The 14,699-nt window shown below is 44.3% G+C and overlaps 1 protein-coding gene across 1 annotated transcript; it reads left to right on the forward strand.

The window, feature by feature from the left end:
- The first annotated feature begins 13,087 nt into the window (after positions 1-13,087).
- Positions 13,088-13,555, forward strand: LOC131496181 (small ribosomal subunit protein eS6-like). Its single transcript, XM_058701497.1, has one exon. The coding sequence runs from the start codon at positions 13,103-13,105 to the stop codon at positions 13,508-13,510; it is 408 nt and encodes a 135-aa protein (XP_058557480.1). The 5' UTR covers positions 13,088-13,102; the 3' UTR covers positions 13,511-13,555.
- The last annotated feature ends 1,144 nt before the right edge of the window (positions 13,556-14,699 follow it).

Genomic DNA, 14,699 nt, shown 5'->3' on the forward strand with positions numbered 1-14,699 from the left:
CGCATTGTTGAGCAATGTCCAGAACTCTTTTCATTTGCAAAGCTGAAACCACACTCATTAAATAACTCCCCGTGTTGTCCTCTCCCAGCCCCTGGTAACCACCATTCCACTCCCTGTCCATATGAATCTATGCTCCGTACCTCATATAAATGAAATTATACAGTATTTGTCTTTTTGTGACTGGCTTATTTCACTCAACATAATATCCTCAAGGTTCATCAATGTGAAGAGGTGTCAGATTCTCATTCCTTTTGAGGGATGAATCATATTTCATTTTATGTATATACCACATTTATTTATCCATTTATACGCTGATGGATATTTGAGCTGCTTCTACATCCTGGCTGGTGGGGATAATGCTGCTGTGAAAATGGGCACACAAAAATCTCTTCAGTTCGGGGGGTGGGGGGGGGGGGGCGGGGGACGTGCCCAAACATGATATTGTTGAATCATATGGGAATTCTATTTTTAATTTTTAAAAAATGTTTATTTATTTATTTTGAGAGAGAGTGGGAGCAGGGAGGGGCATAGAGAGAAGGGGGGAAGAGAATCCTAAGCAGACTCCACGCTGTCAGCAAAGAGCCCAATGTGGGGCTCGATCCCATGGACCGTGATATCGTGACCTGAGCCAAAATCGAAAGTCAGATGCTTAACTGACTGAGTCATCCAGGAACTCCTTTATTTTTCATTTTTTGAGGAACTGCCATACTGTTTTCCACAGTGGCTGTATCATTTTACTTTCTCACCAACAATTCACAAGGGTCCTAATTTGTCTATATCCTTGTCAGCACCTGTTATCTTCTTTTTTTCTTTTTTTTTAAAGTTAATTTATGTTGAGAGAGAGAGAGAGAGAGAGAGAGCGAGCATGAGTGGGGGAGGGGCAGAGAAAGAGGGAAAGAGAATCCCAAGTAGGCTCCACACTGTCAGCACAGAGCCTGACATGAGACTCGAACTCATGAACCACGAGGTCATGACCTGAGCTGAAATCAAGAGTCAGACACTTAACTGACTGAGCCACCCTGGTGCCCCAGCATTTGTTATTTTCTGGCTTTTGATAGTACATAGCCATCCTAATTGGCGTGGGGTGATATATCCTTGTGGCTTTGATTGGCATTTCGCTAATGATTAATGATATTGAATATCATTTCTTACGGTTCTCTTATCTTTATTAAGTATTATCCCACCACTTCAATAAAGTGTATTTAAAAATACACTCCCTTTCATTCCTCTCCCAGATTTCCTGTTCTCCATAAATTTCTCATTTATCCAGACTAGAAACATCATCTTAATCATTTACTATCCTGAATGACTCTTTGGGCCCTCACAATCTTTTCTTTGTAATGATTCTCACGATAACACAATTCTCTCCACTTCTGCCATGACTTTTGTCATCAGGAACCTACTACACTTTGGCAGTATGACATCTTCTTGCACACTGTGACTCCTTTTACTTCATTAGCTTTGATCCGTCATGAGCACTGTTGACAGATTCACATTTATAACATCACGTTGGGAGTGCCTGGATGGCTCAGCCGGTTGAGCATCCAAGTCTTGACTCAATTCATGATCTCATGGTTCATGGGATTGAGCCCCGAGTCTGACTCCATGCTGGGCATGGAGACTGCTTGGTACTGTCTCTCTCTCTCTCTGTCTCTCTCTCTCTCTCTCTCTCCCTCTGTCCCTCCCCTGCTTGCACACATGTGCTATCTCTCTCAAAACAAATAAAGGTGTTTTATAATTACTTTGATCAAGAGTTGGTAAGAACTGTCTACTGCCCACTCTGGATGATCTTGGAATTTGTCTCCTGTGGAATGCTTTCTCCTTGTTTGGCAGAAGTGTTTTGTTGAGAAAATTTAAAAAGGCAGTCGTTTCCCAAATCACACAAAAAAATTAAGTTGGTGATTAAGATTGTTTTGGTCCAATTTTAGACTTTTCTCCTATTTTTGTTTCTTTAGTTTTTCCCACTTGCCACTGTTTGACCAGTGGCAGTTCCTGGCAGATGATAAAACATTGAAAAAAATAATATATGATTGCAATTCATAGAAAAGCTCAGAGATGATGAACCATATCTATTTGGGAAATGTAAGCTTTTCCTCATTGTCATTGTAGTTACTTGTTTTATTAATCAATATATATATGTTTCCTACTAATCAATAACTGGTGTCAGAAAAATTTGACAGCCACATGCAAAAGAATGAAACTGGTCCACTATCTTACACCATGCACAAAAATTAACTGAAAATGGATTAAACGCTTGAACGTAAGACCTGAAATCAAAAACCTTCTAAAAGAAAACATAGGTTGTATACTCCTCAACATCAGTCTTGGCGATGGTTTTTTTTTTGTTTGTTTGTTTTTTTTGTTTTTTTTTTTTTGGATTTTGTACCAAAAGCAAAGGCAACAAAACAAAAATAAACAAGTGGGACTACATCAAACTGAAAATCTTCTGCACAGCCAAAGAAACCCATCAACAAAATAAAAGGGCTCAGGGCATCTGGATGGCTGAGTTAGTTAAGCATATGAATCTTGATTTTGGCTCAGGTCATGATCTCACAGTTTATGAGTTTGAGCCATGCATTGGGCTCTGTGCTAGCAGTGTGGAGCCTGCTTGGGGGTCTCTCTCTCTCCCTCTCTCTCAGCCCCTCCCCTGCTTACTCGCTCTCTCTCTCTCTCTCTCTCTCAAAATAAAGAAACATTTAAAAATGTGTTAAGAATTGCCATTATCAAAGAGACAAGAAATAACAAGTGTTGGGGAATATGTGGAGGAAAGGGAACCCTCATGCACTGTTAGTGGGAATGCGAATTGGTGTAGCCATTGTGGAAAACAGTATGGAGGTTCCTCAAAAATTAAAAAAAGAACTACCGTATGATCCAGCTATTCCACCTCTCAATATTTGTCAAAAGAATATGAGGACACTAACTTGAAAAGATATATGCACCCCCATGTTCACTGCAACATTATTTATAATAGCCAAGATATGGAAAAAACCCAAGTGTCCATTGATGGATACATGGACAAAGACAATGTGTGATTGATAGATAGATAGATAGATAGATAGATAGATAGATAGATGATCGATCGATCTAGATAGATAGGTAGATAAACAGAGTCATCCATCTCTTGGTTTCAACCCAGGTCATGATCTCAGGGTCCTGAGATTGAGCCCTGAGTCAGACTCTGTGCTGAGCATGGAATCTGCTTGAGATTCTCTCTCTCTCCCTCTCCCTCGGCCCCTCCCTTGCTTGTTCTCTCACTCAAAAAAAAAAAAAAAAAAGAGAGAGAGAGAGAGAGAGAGAGAGAGTGAGAGAGGTACTGGACTCTGTTTTGGATGGTTTTAGACACATTGTTTGCATAAAGAACTCCACCAATCTATTGTTTTAACTTTTTTCCATGAATGGAGACCTTTATAAGAGGACCCAGGGCATTTAGACTGTCCAGCTAAAGCCAAAACCTTCATCCATATCTATCCATTAAGAAAAAAAAAAAAAGGATTGTCTATTTTATGAGATTTTCCTACCTTGTAACAGAGATGAAAGAATGGAAGGTAAAGTAGTGATAGCCCTTTCTTTTTTTTCTCTTTCTTTTTCTTTCTTTCTTTCTTTCTTTCTTTCTTTCTTTCTTTCTTTCTTTCTTTCTTTCTTCCTTTCTTTCATCTGTGAATGGTATAAAGAATGAATCATTTAGGTAAAATATGTGAGCCTAGAAGTAAGCACAATCAAGTCATATTTGACAAGGGAGTTAAGAATATTCAATAGGGGAAAGGTAATCTCTTCAATGAGTGGTGTTGGGAAAACTGGATAATCATGTGCACAATGGTGAAGTTGGACCTCTATCTTACACCGCTCACAATGGTTAACTCAAAACTTATTTGAATACTTAAACATAATACCTGAAACCATAAAGCTCCTACAAGAAAATGCAGGGAAAGAAAGCTCCTTGAGATTGACGTTGGCAATGATTTTTTTTTAATATAATACCAAAAGCATAAGCAACAAAAGCAGTCGGTGTTACCTAAAGTTAGAATTGTCAAGTTAACTTCAAACAACTTGTATATTAAACAGAAAAGAAAAGAAAATGATTAGCTTATACAAATACACACATTGTAGGAGAACTATGTGAAGTTATCAGAGTCCTCATGTAGAATTGGTCACAATACCATCCATAATTGACCTCTGTGGCTTTCTTCTTCCACTATCCATTCCAAATTTCCATGCCCTTCAGTCAGAACTTCTCTGGGTCATGGCAACTTTTAGTGTATGGCCGTGGTTTGCGCATCTGGCTTAAGTGGAGCTAAAGGACTTTGGAGCTAAGGGTATTAAATAACTGCGAAGGCCAGTCTCGGATGGGTTACACACATGGACACTGATGTTGCCCAGGGAAGGACAGGCATTAAAGAGGGAAAAGCATTGAGCCCAGCAAAGTAAGACAAGTTCTCAGCGTGGACTGAGGGCTGAGTAGGAGGGCCACGCTCTACCATGAAGGGAACTACAATGCACAATTTAACTACAGCCAAAATACACATGGGACACTGTTTCTCCCCCCCCCCCCACCCCCCCATTATCAGGATGGAATATGTAGGGAACAAAACAGCTGCTCAGAATTTTAGGGATTTACCAAAAAGAACAAATGTGTCCTATAGTGTGGGCTGTGTCACGCCATTCCTCAATGAGCTGAGATAAGTGATTCATGGATATGAATCACCCATGACATCTGTCATGCTGGGACTCTAAAGCTGATGTGGATTTGCAGCGAAGCATGCTCTGCTCCGTACAGGTCCCTGTTTGTGAGGGTGTGTGTATGTGTGTGTGTGTGTATGTGTGTGTGTGTGTGTGTGTGTGTGTGTGTGTGTGTGTGAGGGGGGTCATATCAGTATACGTTAAGGAGTTTGATACTTTTTAATTTTAAATAGTTGGAAATGGGAAGAAAAAAACATGCCAAATGAAGCTGAATACTCAGTCTTAGCTTTCCTTTCTATCTTTCTAGAAGAGAGATATTAATAAAATCTGACTCCTGAGCCATCCTCCAGACTTTTTACTGAGGCCCAGGGCAGTGCTTCAAGTAGACGCGGAATTTTCACAATTTAAAGCCAGAATAAAATACACTTCATTCACTTAGCCTAGGGCATGTATTTCAGTTCCCCATGCCTTGGAATTCATGTCATAGAGAATCCCATAGAAACGGCTGGGATCATCTGAGACCACAGGAGATGTCACATCAAAGCCATTAACGACCATGTCAGGTGTTACATAAAAATCACTTACACAGAAAACTAAACAGAGGCAGGATGGAGTACCAGTCAAGGTTTCAGAGCCAACTCAGTCATGGATCTGCCTGGAAAACATAGGCTAAGCCTTCTCCTTCCCTGAGTTTCTATATCATCTTTTATAAAAATAGAGATAATACAACCCAGTTTAGAGGGTCGTTACGATAAGTGAATGAACGGAAATCCGTGAAATCCTCTGACACCAGCCTCAGTGAGTACCGGCTTCTTTCCCTCATTTAATCTTCTTTATCAGTAGGAGCAAAGCTTACCCTTTTTGCCACAAAACCCCAAAGGCAATGCATTAGGAAATCCTCCAAAAATTATAAGCCATGAGCTCCTATCATCCTATTCAAAAGCATCTACGCTGTTCCCCAGCCCAGGTTGGGTTCAAGTGTCAGCTCCACACTTACCGGCTATGTGACTTTTGGCAAAATCAATGTACAGAGCCTCAGTCTCCTCCTCTGTAAAATGCGATAATAATAATGCCCCCCACCCCCTGCACCTCAGATGGTTGTCAAAGTTTCAAAGAAAGAATACATATAAGGTGCTCAGTACAGTGCCTGGCATGTAGTAACATACAAAAGCTGTTAGCTAGAAGGTCTGCCTTTTACTCACTTCACTATCATCCCAATCCTACTCATCAGCACAAAAGTAAGCAAGAGAGAGGGAGAAACTAAACCAGTTTGGGGATACCTTGCTCTTATCTTGGTAACAGAAGAGCTGGTCCGAGTCCTTAATCCCATTCTAAGTACCCCTGGTGTCTCTGATTCCCACCGCCTGCCCCAACCTCACCTGGAGAGTTTTTATACTCTGCAGTCCGCACCACCCTAGAGAGTACAAATATCACCATCACATGACAGTGAACGGGTAGGTGTGGGGACGGAGCTCCCTGAGAGAGAGAGACGTTCTTCATACACTCGTGTGTGTGCACATACACACTCGACCTTAGGAAGCCAGGGCAGAAGGCCCAGAAGCCCTTTAAAGATACAAATTTTGGGGCACCTGGGTGGGTCAGTCGGTTAAGCTTCCGGCTTCTGCTCAGGTCATGATGTCACGGTCTATGAGTTTGAGCCCCGAGTGGGGCTCTGTGCTGACAGCTCAGAGCCTGGAACCTGCTTCGGATTCTGTGTCTCCCTCTCTCTCTCTGGCCCTGCCCAGCTCACACTCTGTTTCTCTCTCTCAAAATAAATTTTTAAAAACGTATATAAATTAAAAAAAAAAATAAAGGTACACATTTTTTTCCAAGTTTGGCCCAGCTAATTCTTTTTTTTTAATATATATTTTTTAATGTGTACTTATTCTTGAGAGAGAGAGAGAGACAGAGCACGAACAGGGGAGGGGCAGAGAGAGAGAGAACGAGACACAGAATCTGAAGCAGGCTCCAGGCTCTGAGCTGTCAGCACAGAGCCCAATCCGGGGCTTGAACTCACAAACCGTGAGATCATGACCTGAGCCGAAAGTTGGACACTCAACCGACTGAGCCACCCAGGTGCCCCCGGCCCAGCCAATTCTAATGAAAAGTTCTGAGTGCCACCGTGATGGTATGAAGAAGGCTGCAAAGGTGCACTGCACCACACAGCATCTTCAGACCAACTGGGAGTGTTGAGCCTTGTGGATGGATACATGGAGAACCAGTTCTGGAGGCGTGAACACCAGGGTGATGGTATTACCTCCCACATGTCCTCTACAGAAGTATCATTTGAAGGCTGACCTGTCTTCTTGGGGTTTTTTTTTGGGGGGGGGAGGCATTTCTACTTATATTTTGTTTAATTTTTGAAATAAAGTAGTACTTACGTATGCGTCTATGTTTTATGTATGTATTCGTGTGGAGTGGTAGTGAAAGATGGGGTCAGAACCACTTTGAGGACTTTGTCACGATAAATGGCTAAACTCTCCACTACCTGTTCCTAAAATGGCAAGATTCTGATTCATCCGTTGTTATGATGTCCGGACATAAGTCTTTTCATGAATCCCAGGTAATTCCAACATCCGCACACCCCAGCTGAGAGAATCAGTAATAAAGGAGCAGTGAGGCCATATTTATCAACTACCAAACAGTTTGTTTAGAAGTAGAAAGTTAGGGGTGCCTGGGTGGCTCAGTCAGTTAAGCGACTGCCTCTCGATTCCAGTTCAGGTCGTGATCTCACGGTTCGTGAGATCAAGCCCTGCATTGGGCTCCATGCTGGTAGCACAGAGCCTGCTTGGGATTCTCTCTCTCCCTCTCTCTCTCTGCTCCCCCCCCCCAAAAAAAATAAATAAACATCAAAAAAAGCAGCAGAAATTTAAAGCAATCCAGAAGGCTTCCATGCAGGGCAAGGCATTCAGTTCACAAAGGGCATCCATGTTTCCTGTCCATATTTTTCTATCAGAGCCTACTCTATGTTTCCCTTTCCTTTCTTTCCCTGTTCTGCTTTCCCCTGTTCTTCTCTGTATTAAGTGTCCATTTCCTTTCTGCATCTGTCTCCTTCCTATTAGCCCCTGTGGACGCATGGGGACCTGTAGCATCACAGAAGACTGCATTTGCCACTGGCTTATTTTAATGCCCTCCCACCACGTGCCTCTCTGGAACCTCACGTAGCACCTTCACTGTGATGCTGTTCACCTGCCCATGTTTCCCACAGTGGGGCAGGGAGACGGCTCCTCTGAGCCTGCCCTGTCCTCTTTGGGGACACATTGTCCTGTCCGGGCTGTTCTCTGCCACCTTCAGGCTTCCTTCACCCACTACTCCTCTCCTTTTTGGGAGTTTCTGCTTCTCCAGGCAGCACCGTGGAGAGACCGTGGTTCTCAAACTTCATCAGAATCCCCTCGAGTGCTTGTTAGAACAGCCTGTCAGATCCCTTCCCCCGGACTTTCTGATTTGTAAAACTGGGTTGGGGCCCAAGTATTTACTTTTCTAACAATTCCCCAGTTGCTGTTGGTTCAGAGACCACACTCTTGGAAGCACTGGTGAAGAGAAAAGAACACACACAAGGACCAAACTCATTGGACTTCTATCATGAATTTAGCCACTGACAGCTGAGTCAACCGGGCAACTTACTTCTTGTCTTAGAGGCTCAGTATCCTCAGCTGTAAAAATATGATAATAACCTCACAGAGCTATTTTAAGGAGTAAACAAGGTATTGTCTTTCTGGCTTTCTCCGTGAGAAGCAAACTTTATTAAATGAGATCTGGAACACTGAGCTCCCCTTGCTTTCCATCACTAGCCAGGCAAATAGAATTGGCCACCAGCACCAATGCCATGGCGGGGGTTAGGGAGACGGGTAACCATTTAAATGCACGAAGTCTCAGGAGTGGCTCACCTTCCGCCGACACTCTGGCTCCCTGCCAATCTGTAGTCCAAACAGAGAAGGAAAGAAAGCCACTTCCAACTTCCTGGTCCTCCTTCTCCCCCCCTCCCTCACTCACCACGCTCAATCTGGAATCCTGCAGCTAATTCCAAGGGGCACATTTTGTCCTTAGAAGGAATGTACAGGGCTTACATTCCTGTGCTCAGAAGAGAGTGTGGTCTAATGGGTAGGAGGTGGAAGTGGTAGGGTGGGGGTGGGGTGGGGGTTCTATTTAAAGCCTCCCCACTGACTCACTGAGGCATCCTAAGGAAATGGTTTCACTTCGGGCCTTAGGTTTTCTCATTAGATGGAGGCGCAATATCCCCTCCTTAGCAAGATGCTTCGGAGGGCAGAGAAGTTAGTGTTTGGGAAGCACTTGGAGGTGGGGAGTTGCGTGGTCCTATCAGATGAGGAGTCTCAGAGAGGCACATAATTCCTCCACCTTCTCAGAAGCATTGCAAAACACTTATGTCCAGCCAGTCAGGCGGGTCAAGGCTCTATCCTGGGCCATCTGAAGGTGTGCAGTTTGGAAATATTCAGGATAATGAGAATTTTGTAAGCACTCCTGCCGAGTCAGCATCCCTCTCTCTTCCCTGAGGTTTGGGGCAAGCAAAAAGCAGGGAGCAGGGAGAGCCCTGGCCCAGAACCCTGAATGTAAGATGTCTGGGCCCAGCTTCATCTGTCACGCCTTTGGGACCTGGGACCAGAGCCTGCACCACTCCGAGTTTCAAACTCTGGTGATCTCCGACACCCCTTCCAGCTCTCTGACACCCCAAGATTCTCTGAGTCATGACTTTTTTCCACTGTGGCCGAGGATTCGAGGAAGTCGATGGAGAATAGCTCTTGGTTTCCACTAACACACAACTAAGACACAACACAAGGCCTGCACTCAGTCTCTGCCTTCCCCTGGAGAGGTCGTCTGTACCTCCCATTCTCACTAGTTCATTCAGGGTTTTTGAGTCCTTCCTTGCCTTGGGCTAGAGCCAGAGCCAGAGCTGGGAATAGGGAAAAGACACGGTCCCGCCTTCAAAGGGCTCCCTCACCCCCGCAGCAAGAGCAGCACGTTCTGGAGAACAGGGCGGGGGGCACAAGAGCATAGTTAACCCCTCCAAGGCTTTGGAAAGGCCTTCGAAGAACAGAAACTATGGCTAATAAGCCATAGGAAAGGCAAAAAGGTGGTAAAAGGCTATTGTCTCCTCTTGAGAGGTACCAGACTGGTTGCTTTACATACATGAATTTATTGATCCTTTCATCCATCTTATGAGGTAGATTTTTTTTTTTTGCACAATTTAAAGTTAAGTAAAGATAAACATAACACATTTCCTAATGTTCCCAGAGCTAGTGCACCTTGGACTCTACAATGCTCCCTCCCAAAAGCCATGACACTTGATCCGGCCTTAAACAGTCACTAAGATTTCACCCAGTCGAGAATAACCATGCTTATCCAGGCAGAGGGAGTGAAAGGAACAAAATAACAGATATCAGATTGGATCAGAGGCCACAACTTAAGGGCAGATGCAGGCAGGATCAGGAGCTGAGATGGGAAGTTGGGGACAGCCCCAAGTGTCCTGTATGCAGCTCCAGGCAGTGACGAGCCATGGAAATGGGGAACAATGTGATCTGTTGCCCTTTCCAGCTGCTGCTTTGATAGCACTGTGAAGGGTGATGCATTGGGAAAAATAAGATTTCCAGGCACTGATGCAATGCTATGGAGGAGGGTGCCAGTAAGGAGACGATGGCAGGAAGCGAGCAGAGGGCTGAGGAAGACCGGAGCCACTCTTGCCCCCCACTTCTGCGACTTTTCAGTAACTAATGGAGACACACGGGCTGTCTACTTGGAATTCTCAGAGTTGTCAGGAGGCCTGCCTGAGGTCCTGGCCAGGATCCTCGGGACCACATAATAGGTATGCATTTAAACTAGATCAAGCCCCAAAGGTTTGCCAATTCCTAGGAGGATGTTTCAGACATAGACCTGGTCCTCGCAGCTTCAAGGCCCATGGGGATTGTGATCTCCTTTGGGAAGGACGGAGGGAAAGTGGATCCGAATTTCTCTGGACTCTGCCAAACATACACCCTCTAAATGAAAAGAGCTGCGCTCCTGTCCAAGGAGGGCCTTTGCTGATGAACTGTCAAGAAAAAGATCAGGGTTCTCAGACACGCACTACGCTTGCCTGACCTGGGAAGAGAGCTAGGCACCCCAGACACTGGTCCTTTTAGACTGTATGGTCTGAGGCATGGGGCTCAAGAGAGTTCGGCCACAGCGGCCCTCGGACAAGACAGGACTTAAGTCCACTGGCCAGCCCAGTGGGGCCAGAGGGGAGCTGCAAGGTGACAGCGAAATGCACGGTGACAGAGCATGGCAGCAGATAAGTGATTTCCCGAGCCATCACATCAGAGATAAACACGGGCCACACCGAGGCCTCAAGGGCCCCGACAGAGGCCAAGAGGATGTGGCAAAAGCAAGACGTGTACACCCACTTGTGAGCAGCTGTACTGACTGTAAAAGGGGTCAGAAAATGGAAGCGATGACATTTCCTGTTCATTTGGAAAACCAGGGCCCGGTTTCAGCTTCACGTCCATCAAAAATTCACTTGTCTCCTTCAACTCTCACCCAGTCTGTCTCTTCTTCCCACGACTCTCAGGGCAACATGGACCATGCACAGCTTGCTAAGGGCTGGAGGCCCTGAATGAGCTCTAGTCCCATCTCTGACCTGATACCTCTTGCTTTGCCCTTGATTAGCAAGATAAGGAAACCAGGAGATGATGGGGCTGGAACTGAGGACTGCCCTTTACAATCCCTTCCGGTTAAAAATCTCTCACTTGTTTCTTTCTCTCAGCCCCCACCCCTCTCTCCATTTATTTTCATCTTTTTTCCCCCCTTTCTCTGTTTTTTCTTGCTTATAAAATCCGGCCTGTGTGAGTAACGTTCATATGGTTATGAATACAGTTGGTTCTTTGTCATCTGTGATAATGAGAGGCGGGTCATGTGGATAACCCCAAACTGCAAACACTATTCATATACATGACTGAGGAACATTCCAGTCTGACTAACAGTCTAATATTTGGTTTGGGCTGCACTCGCTGAGTATCCATTAGTTTGTTAGCAGGAAGGGCATAGAGAGGTTAACCCTGGAAGACTTGGGAAGGACTAGAGCCAAGGCAAGAATACAAAGACTGGCCAGGTCTCCTCCACTGATCAATGGCCTGTGTGTGCATTAGACTTTGTTGGCTTGTGTCATTAATGCTGCAATGGTCTGAGTGTATAACATGGCGTGGGGACAGGATGCAGGCGTTGTAAGAGAAGGTAATTGTTTGCCGGAGCTTTTAAGAGACTGGGAGCCTCCAGACCAAGTAAGGTCAGTATCTCAGTTCCAGATTGGTTCAAGCTATAGGAAGAGGCCAAGGCTTCCTCGCCAGCTTCTGCTGTCTTTACAATTCCCTGTGGGTAGTACTGCACTAAGGAAGTCCTCTTTGACATTTACAGCCCAAGACGGGGCCCTATAGGAAATGTAAATTAGCTATTCTCCAACACTCAGAGCTACGCACTATTAACTTATTTTTTATTCTCTTTTCTAAGGTGGCAGAAGACAGGTGATGAATAGATGGATAGATGGATAGATAGATAAATAGATAGATGATAGATGGATAGATAGATCGATAGATAGATGATAGATAGACAGTAGATAGATGTTCCTTGTATAGTTTTCTATCTTACATTTTCTTTACACAATCTTGTAAACATTTTTATATCATTTAGTTTTTCTAATGTCTCTAGAACATTTGATTTCATGCATACATAGTCATTTATTAAGCATTTCTATATTATTGAGATATCGTTTCCAATTCTTTGCTTATTTTATATAATATGGCAGTGAAAATCCTCCTGCACAAATATTTCTTTGAATTGCTGAGTTTTTCCTTAGGAGAGGTTCTTTAAAGATAAACTTCAGGGGCGCCTGGGTGGCTCAGTTTGCTTTCGACTCAGGTCATGGTCTCACGTTTCATGAAATCAAGTCCTGAGTCAGGCTCTAAGCTAAGAGCTCAGAGTCTGCTTGGGAGTCTCTCTCTCTCCCTCTCTCTCTCTGCCCCTCCCCAGCTCGTGCACTCTCTTTCAAAATAAATAAACATTTTAAAAAATGAATTTCTGAGGCACCTGGGTGGCTCAGTCAGTTAAGCATTCAACTTTGGCTCAGGTCATGATCTCACGGCTTGTGGGTTCCAGTCCCATGTCAGGCTCTGTGCTGACAGCTCAGAGCCTAGAGCCTGTTTCAGATTCTGTGCCCCCCTCTCTCTCTCTGCTCTCCCCTGCTAGTGCTCTCTCTCTCTCTCTCTCTCAAAAATAAACATTAAAAAAATTTAATAAATGAATTATTTAAATAAAAAAATGTCTTTCAGAGAAAAAAAAGAACTTCAGGGTAAAGGGGTACAAAGTTTTTAAGGGTCTTGAATCAATTATCCAAAAATTTTCCAGCTCTTTTTCATGGGTCCTCAGAGGCAGTGGGCTCTTTGGGATGAAGCTGAACCTCTGTTTCCCAGCCACTGGCTGCCAGAAACTCATTGATGTGGATGATGTTTGCAAACTCCTCACCTTTTCTGAGAAGCGTGTGGCCACAGAAGTTGCTGCTAATGCTCTGGGCGAAGAATGGAAGGGTTCCGTGGTCCGAATTACTGGCGGGAATGACAAGCAAGGTTTCCCCACGAAGCAGGGTGTCTCCACCCATGGCTGTGTCCACCTGCTACTGAGAAAGGGGCCTTCCTGTTCCCGGGCAAGGAGGACCCGAGAAAGGAAACACACATCTGGGTCAAGTGGCACCGTGGATGCCAATCTGAGGGTTCTCAACCTGGTCATTGTGAAAAAAGCGGGGGAAGGATATTCCTGGAGTCAATGGTGTTACTTATCTCGTCATCTGGGACCCTAAAGAGCTGGCGGAATCCACAAACCTTTCAGTCTCTCTAAAGAAGATGCTGCCGGGGCGCCTGGGTGGCGCAGTCGGTTAAGCGTCCGACTTCAGCCAGGTCACGATCTCGCGGTCTGTGAAGTTCGAGCCCCGCGTCAGGCTCTGGGCTGATGGCTCGGAGCCTGGAGCCTGTTTCCGATTCTGTGTCTCCCCCTCTCTCTGTCCCTCCCCCGTTCATGCTCTGTCTCTCTCTGTCCCAAAAATAAATAAATAAACGTTGAAAAAAAAAAAATTAAAAAAAAAAAAAATAAAGAAGATGCTGCCACCAGTATGTTGTGAGACAGCCCCTTAACAAGGACGGTAAGAAACCTCGTTTGGACCAAAGTGCCCTGGATTCAGCGTCTTGTCACTCCCCGTGTCCTGCAACACAACCATGGCTGTATTGCTCTGAAGAAAAACGTATGAAGAAAAATAAGGAAGAGTCTGCAGAAAATGTTAAACTTTTGACCAAGAAAACGAAAAGGGCCAAAAAAAAAAAAAAAAAAAAAAAAAAGCCCTGCCAGGAACAGATTGCCAAGAGACAGAGGCTGTCCTCCCTGAAGGTTTCCACCTCTGAGTCTGAGTCCAGTCCAAAAGGAGATGTTCTGAGAGTGAGTGTAACAAATAAATGAGATCAGCCATTAGAACAGAGAGAAAAATCTTCCAGGTAAGTGGCAACGATTTAAACTTCTCCTGGCAATTTGAGTAGCAGACCCTGGCCAACATTAAAAGTTACGTTTTACAGGGGCGCCTGGGTGGCTCCATCAGTTGAGCATCAGACTTTGGCTCAGGTCGGGATCTCATAGCTTGTGAGTTCGAGCCCTGTGCCGGGCTCTGTGCTGACAGCTCGGAGCCTGGAGTTTGCTTCAGATTCTGTGTCTCCCTCTTTCTGTCCCTCCTCTGCTCGAGCTCTGTGTCTCTTTCTCTCTCAAAAAAAATAAGCATTCAAAAAATTATATTTTATAAAGATTAGAACTTTACAGAGGTAAAAATGTGATAATCCAATGTTTTCATTAAGATTTCTTTGAATTTATTTTGTGAACATTTTTCATGTGCTTATAGAACTAAATTTATAATTCTGCCCATTTTTCTACTAGAGATTCTTATTTATATGAGCTATTCTTAGGAACTTTAGGTGAGCTATATATTTATACACATGTACATACATTTG

Source organism: Neofelis nebulosa, chromosome 15, assembly GCF_028018385.1.
Source record: "Neofelis nebulosa isolate mNeoNeb1 chromosome 15, mNeoNeb1.pri, whole genome shotgun sequence".
In the NCBI taxonomy this organism is placed as follows: Eukaryota; Metazoa; Chordata; class Mammalia; order Carnivora; family Felidae; genus Neofelis; species Neofelis nebulosa.

Bases quoted from the DNA above. Each gene is read 5' to 3' on its own strand.
- LOC131496181 (XM_058701497.1), top strand. From the start codon at position 13,103: ATGAAGCTGAACCTCTGTTTCCCAGCCACTGGCTGCCAGAAACTCATT.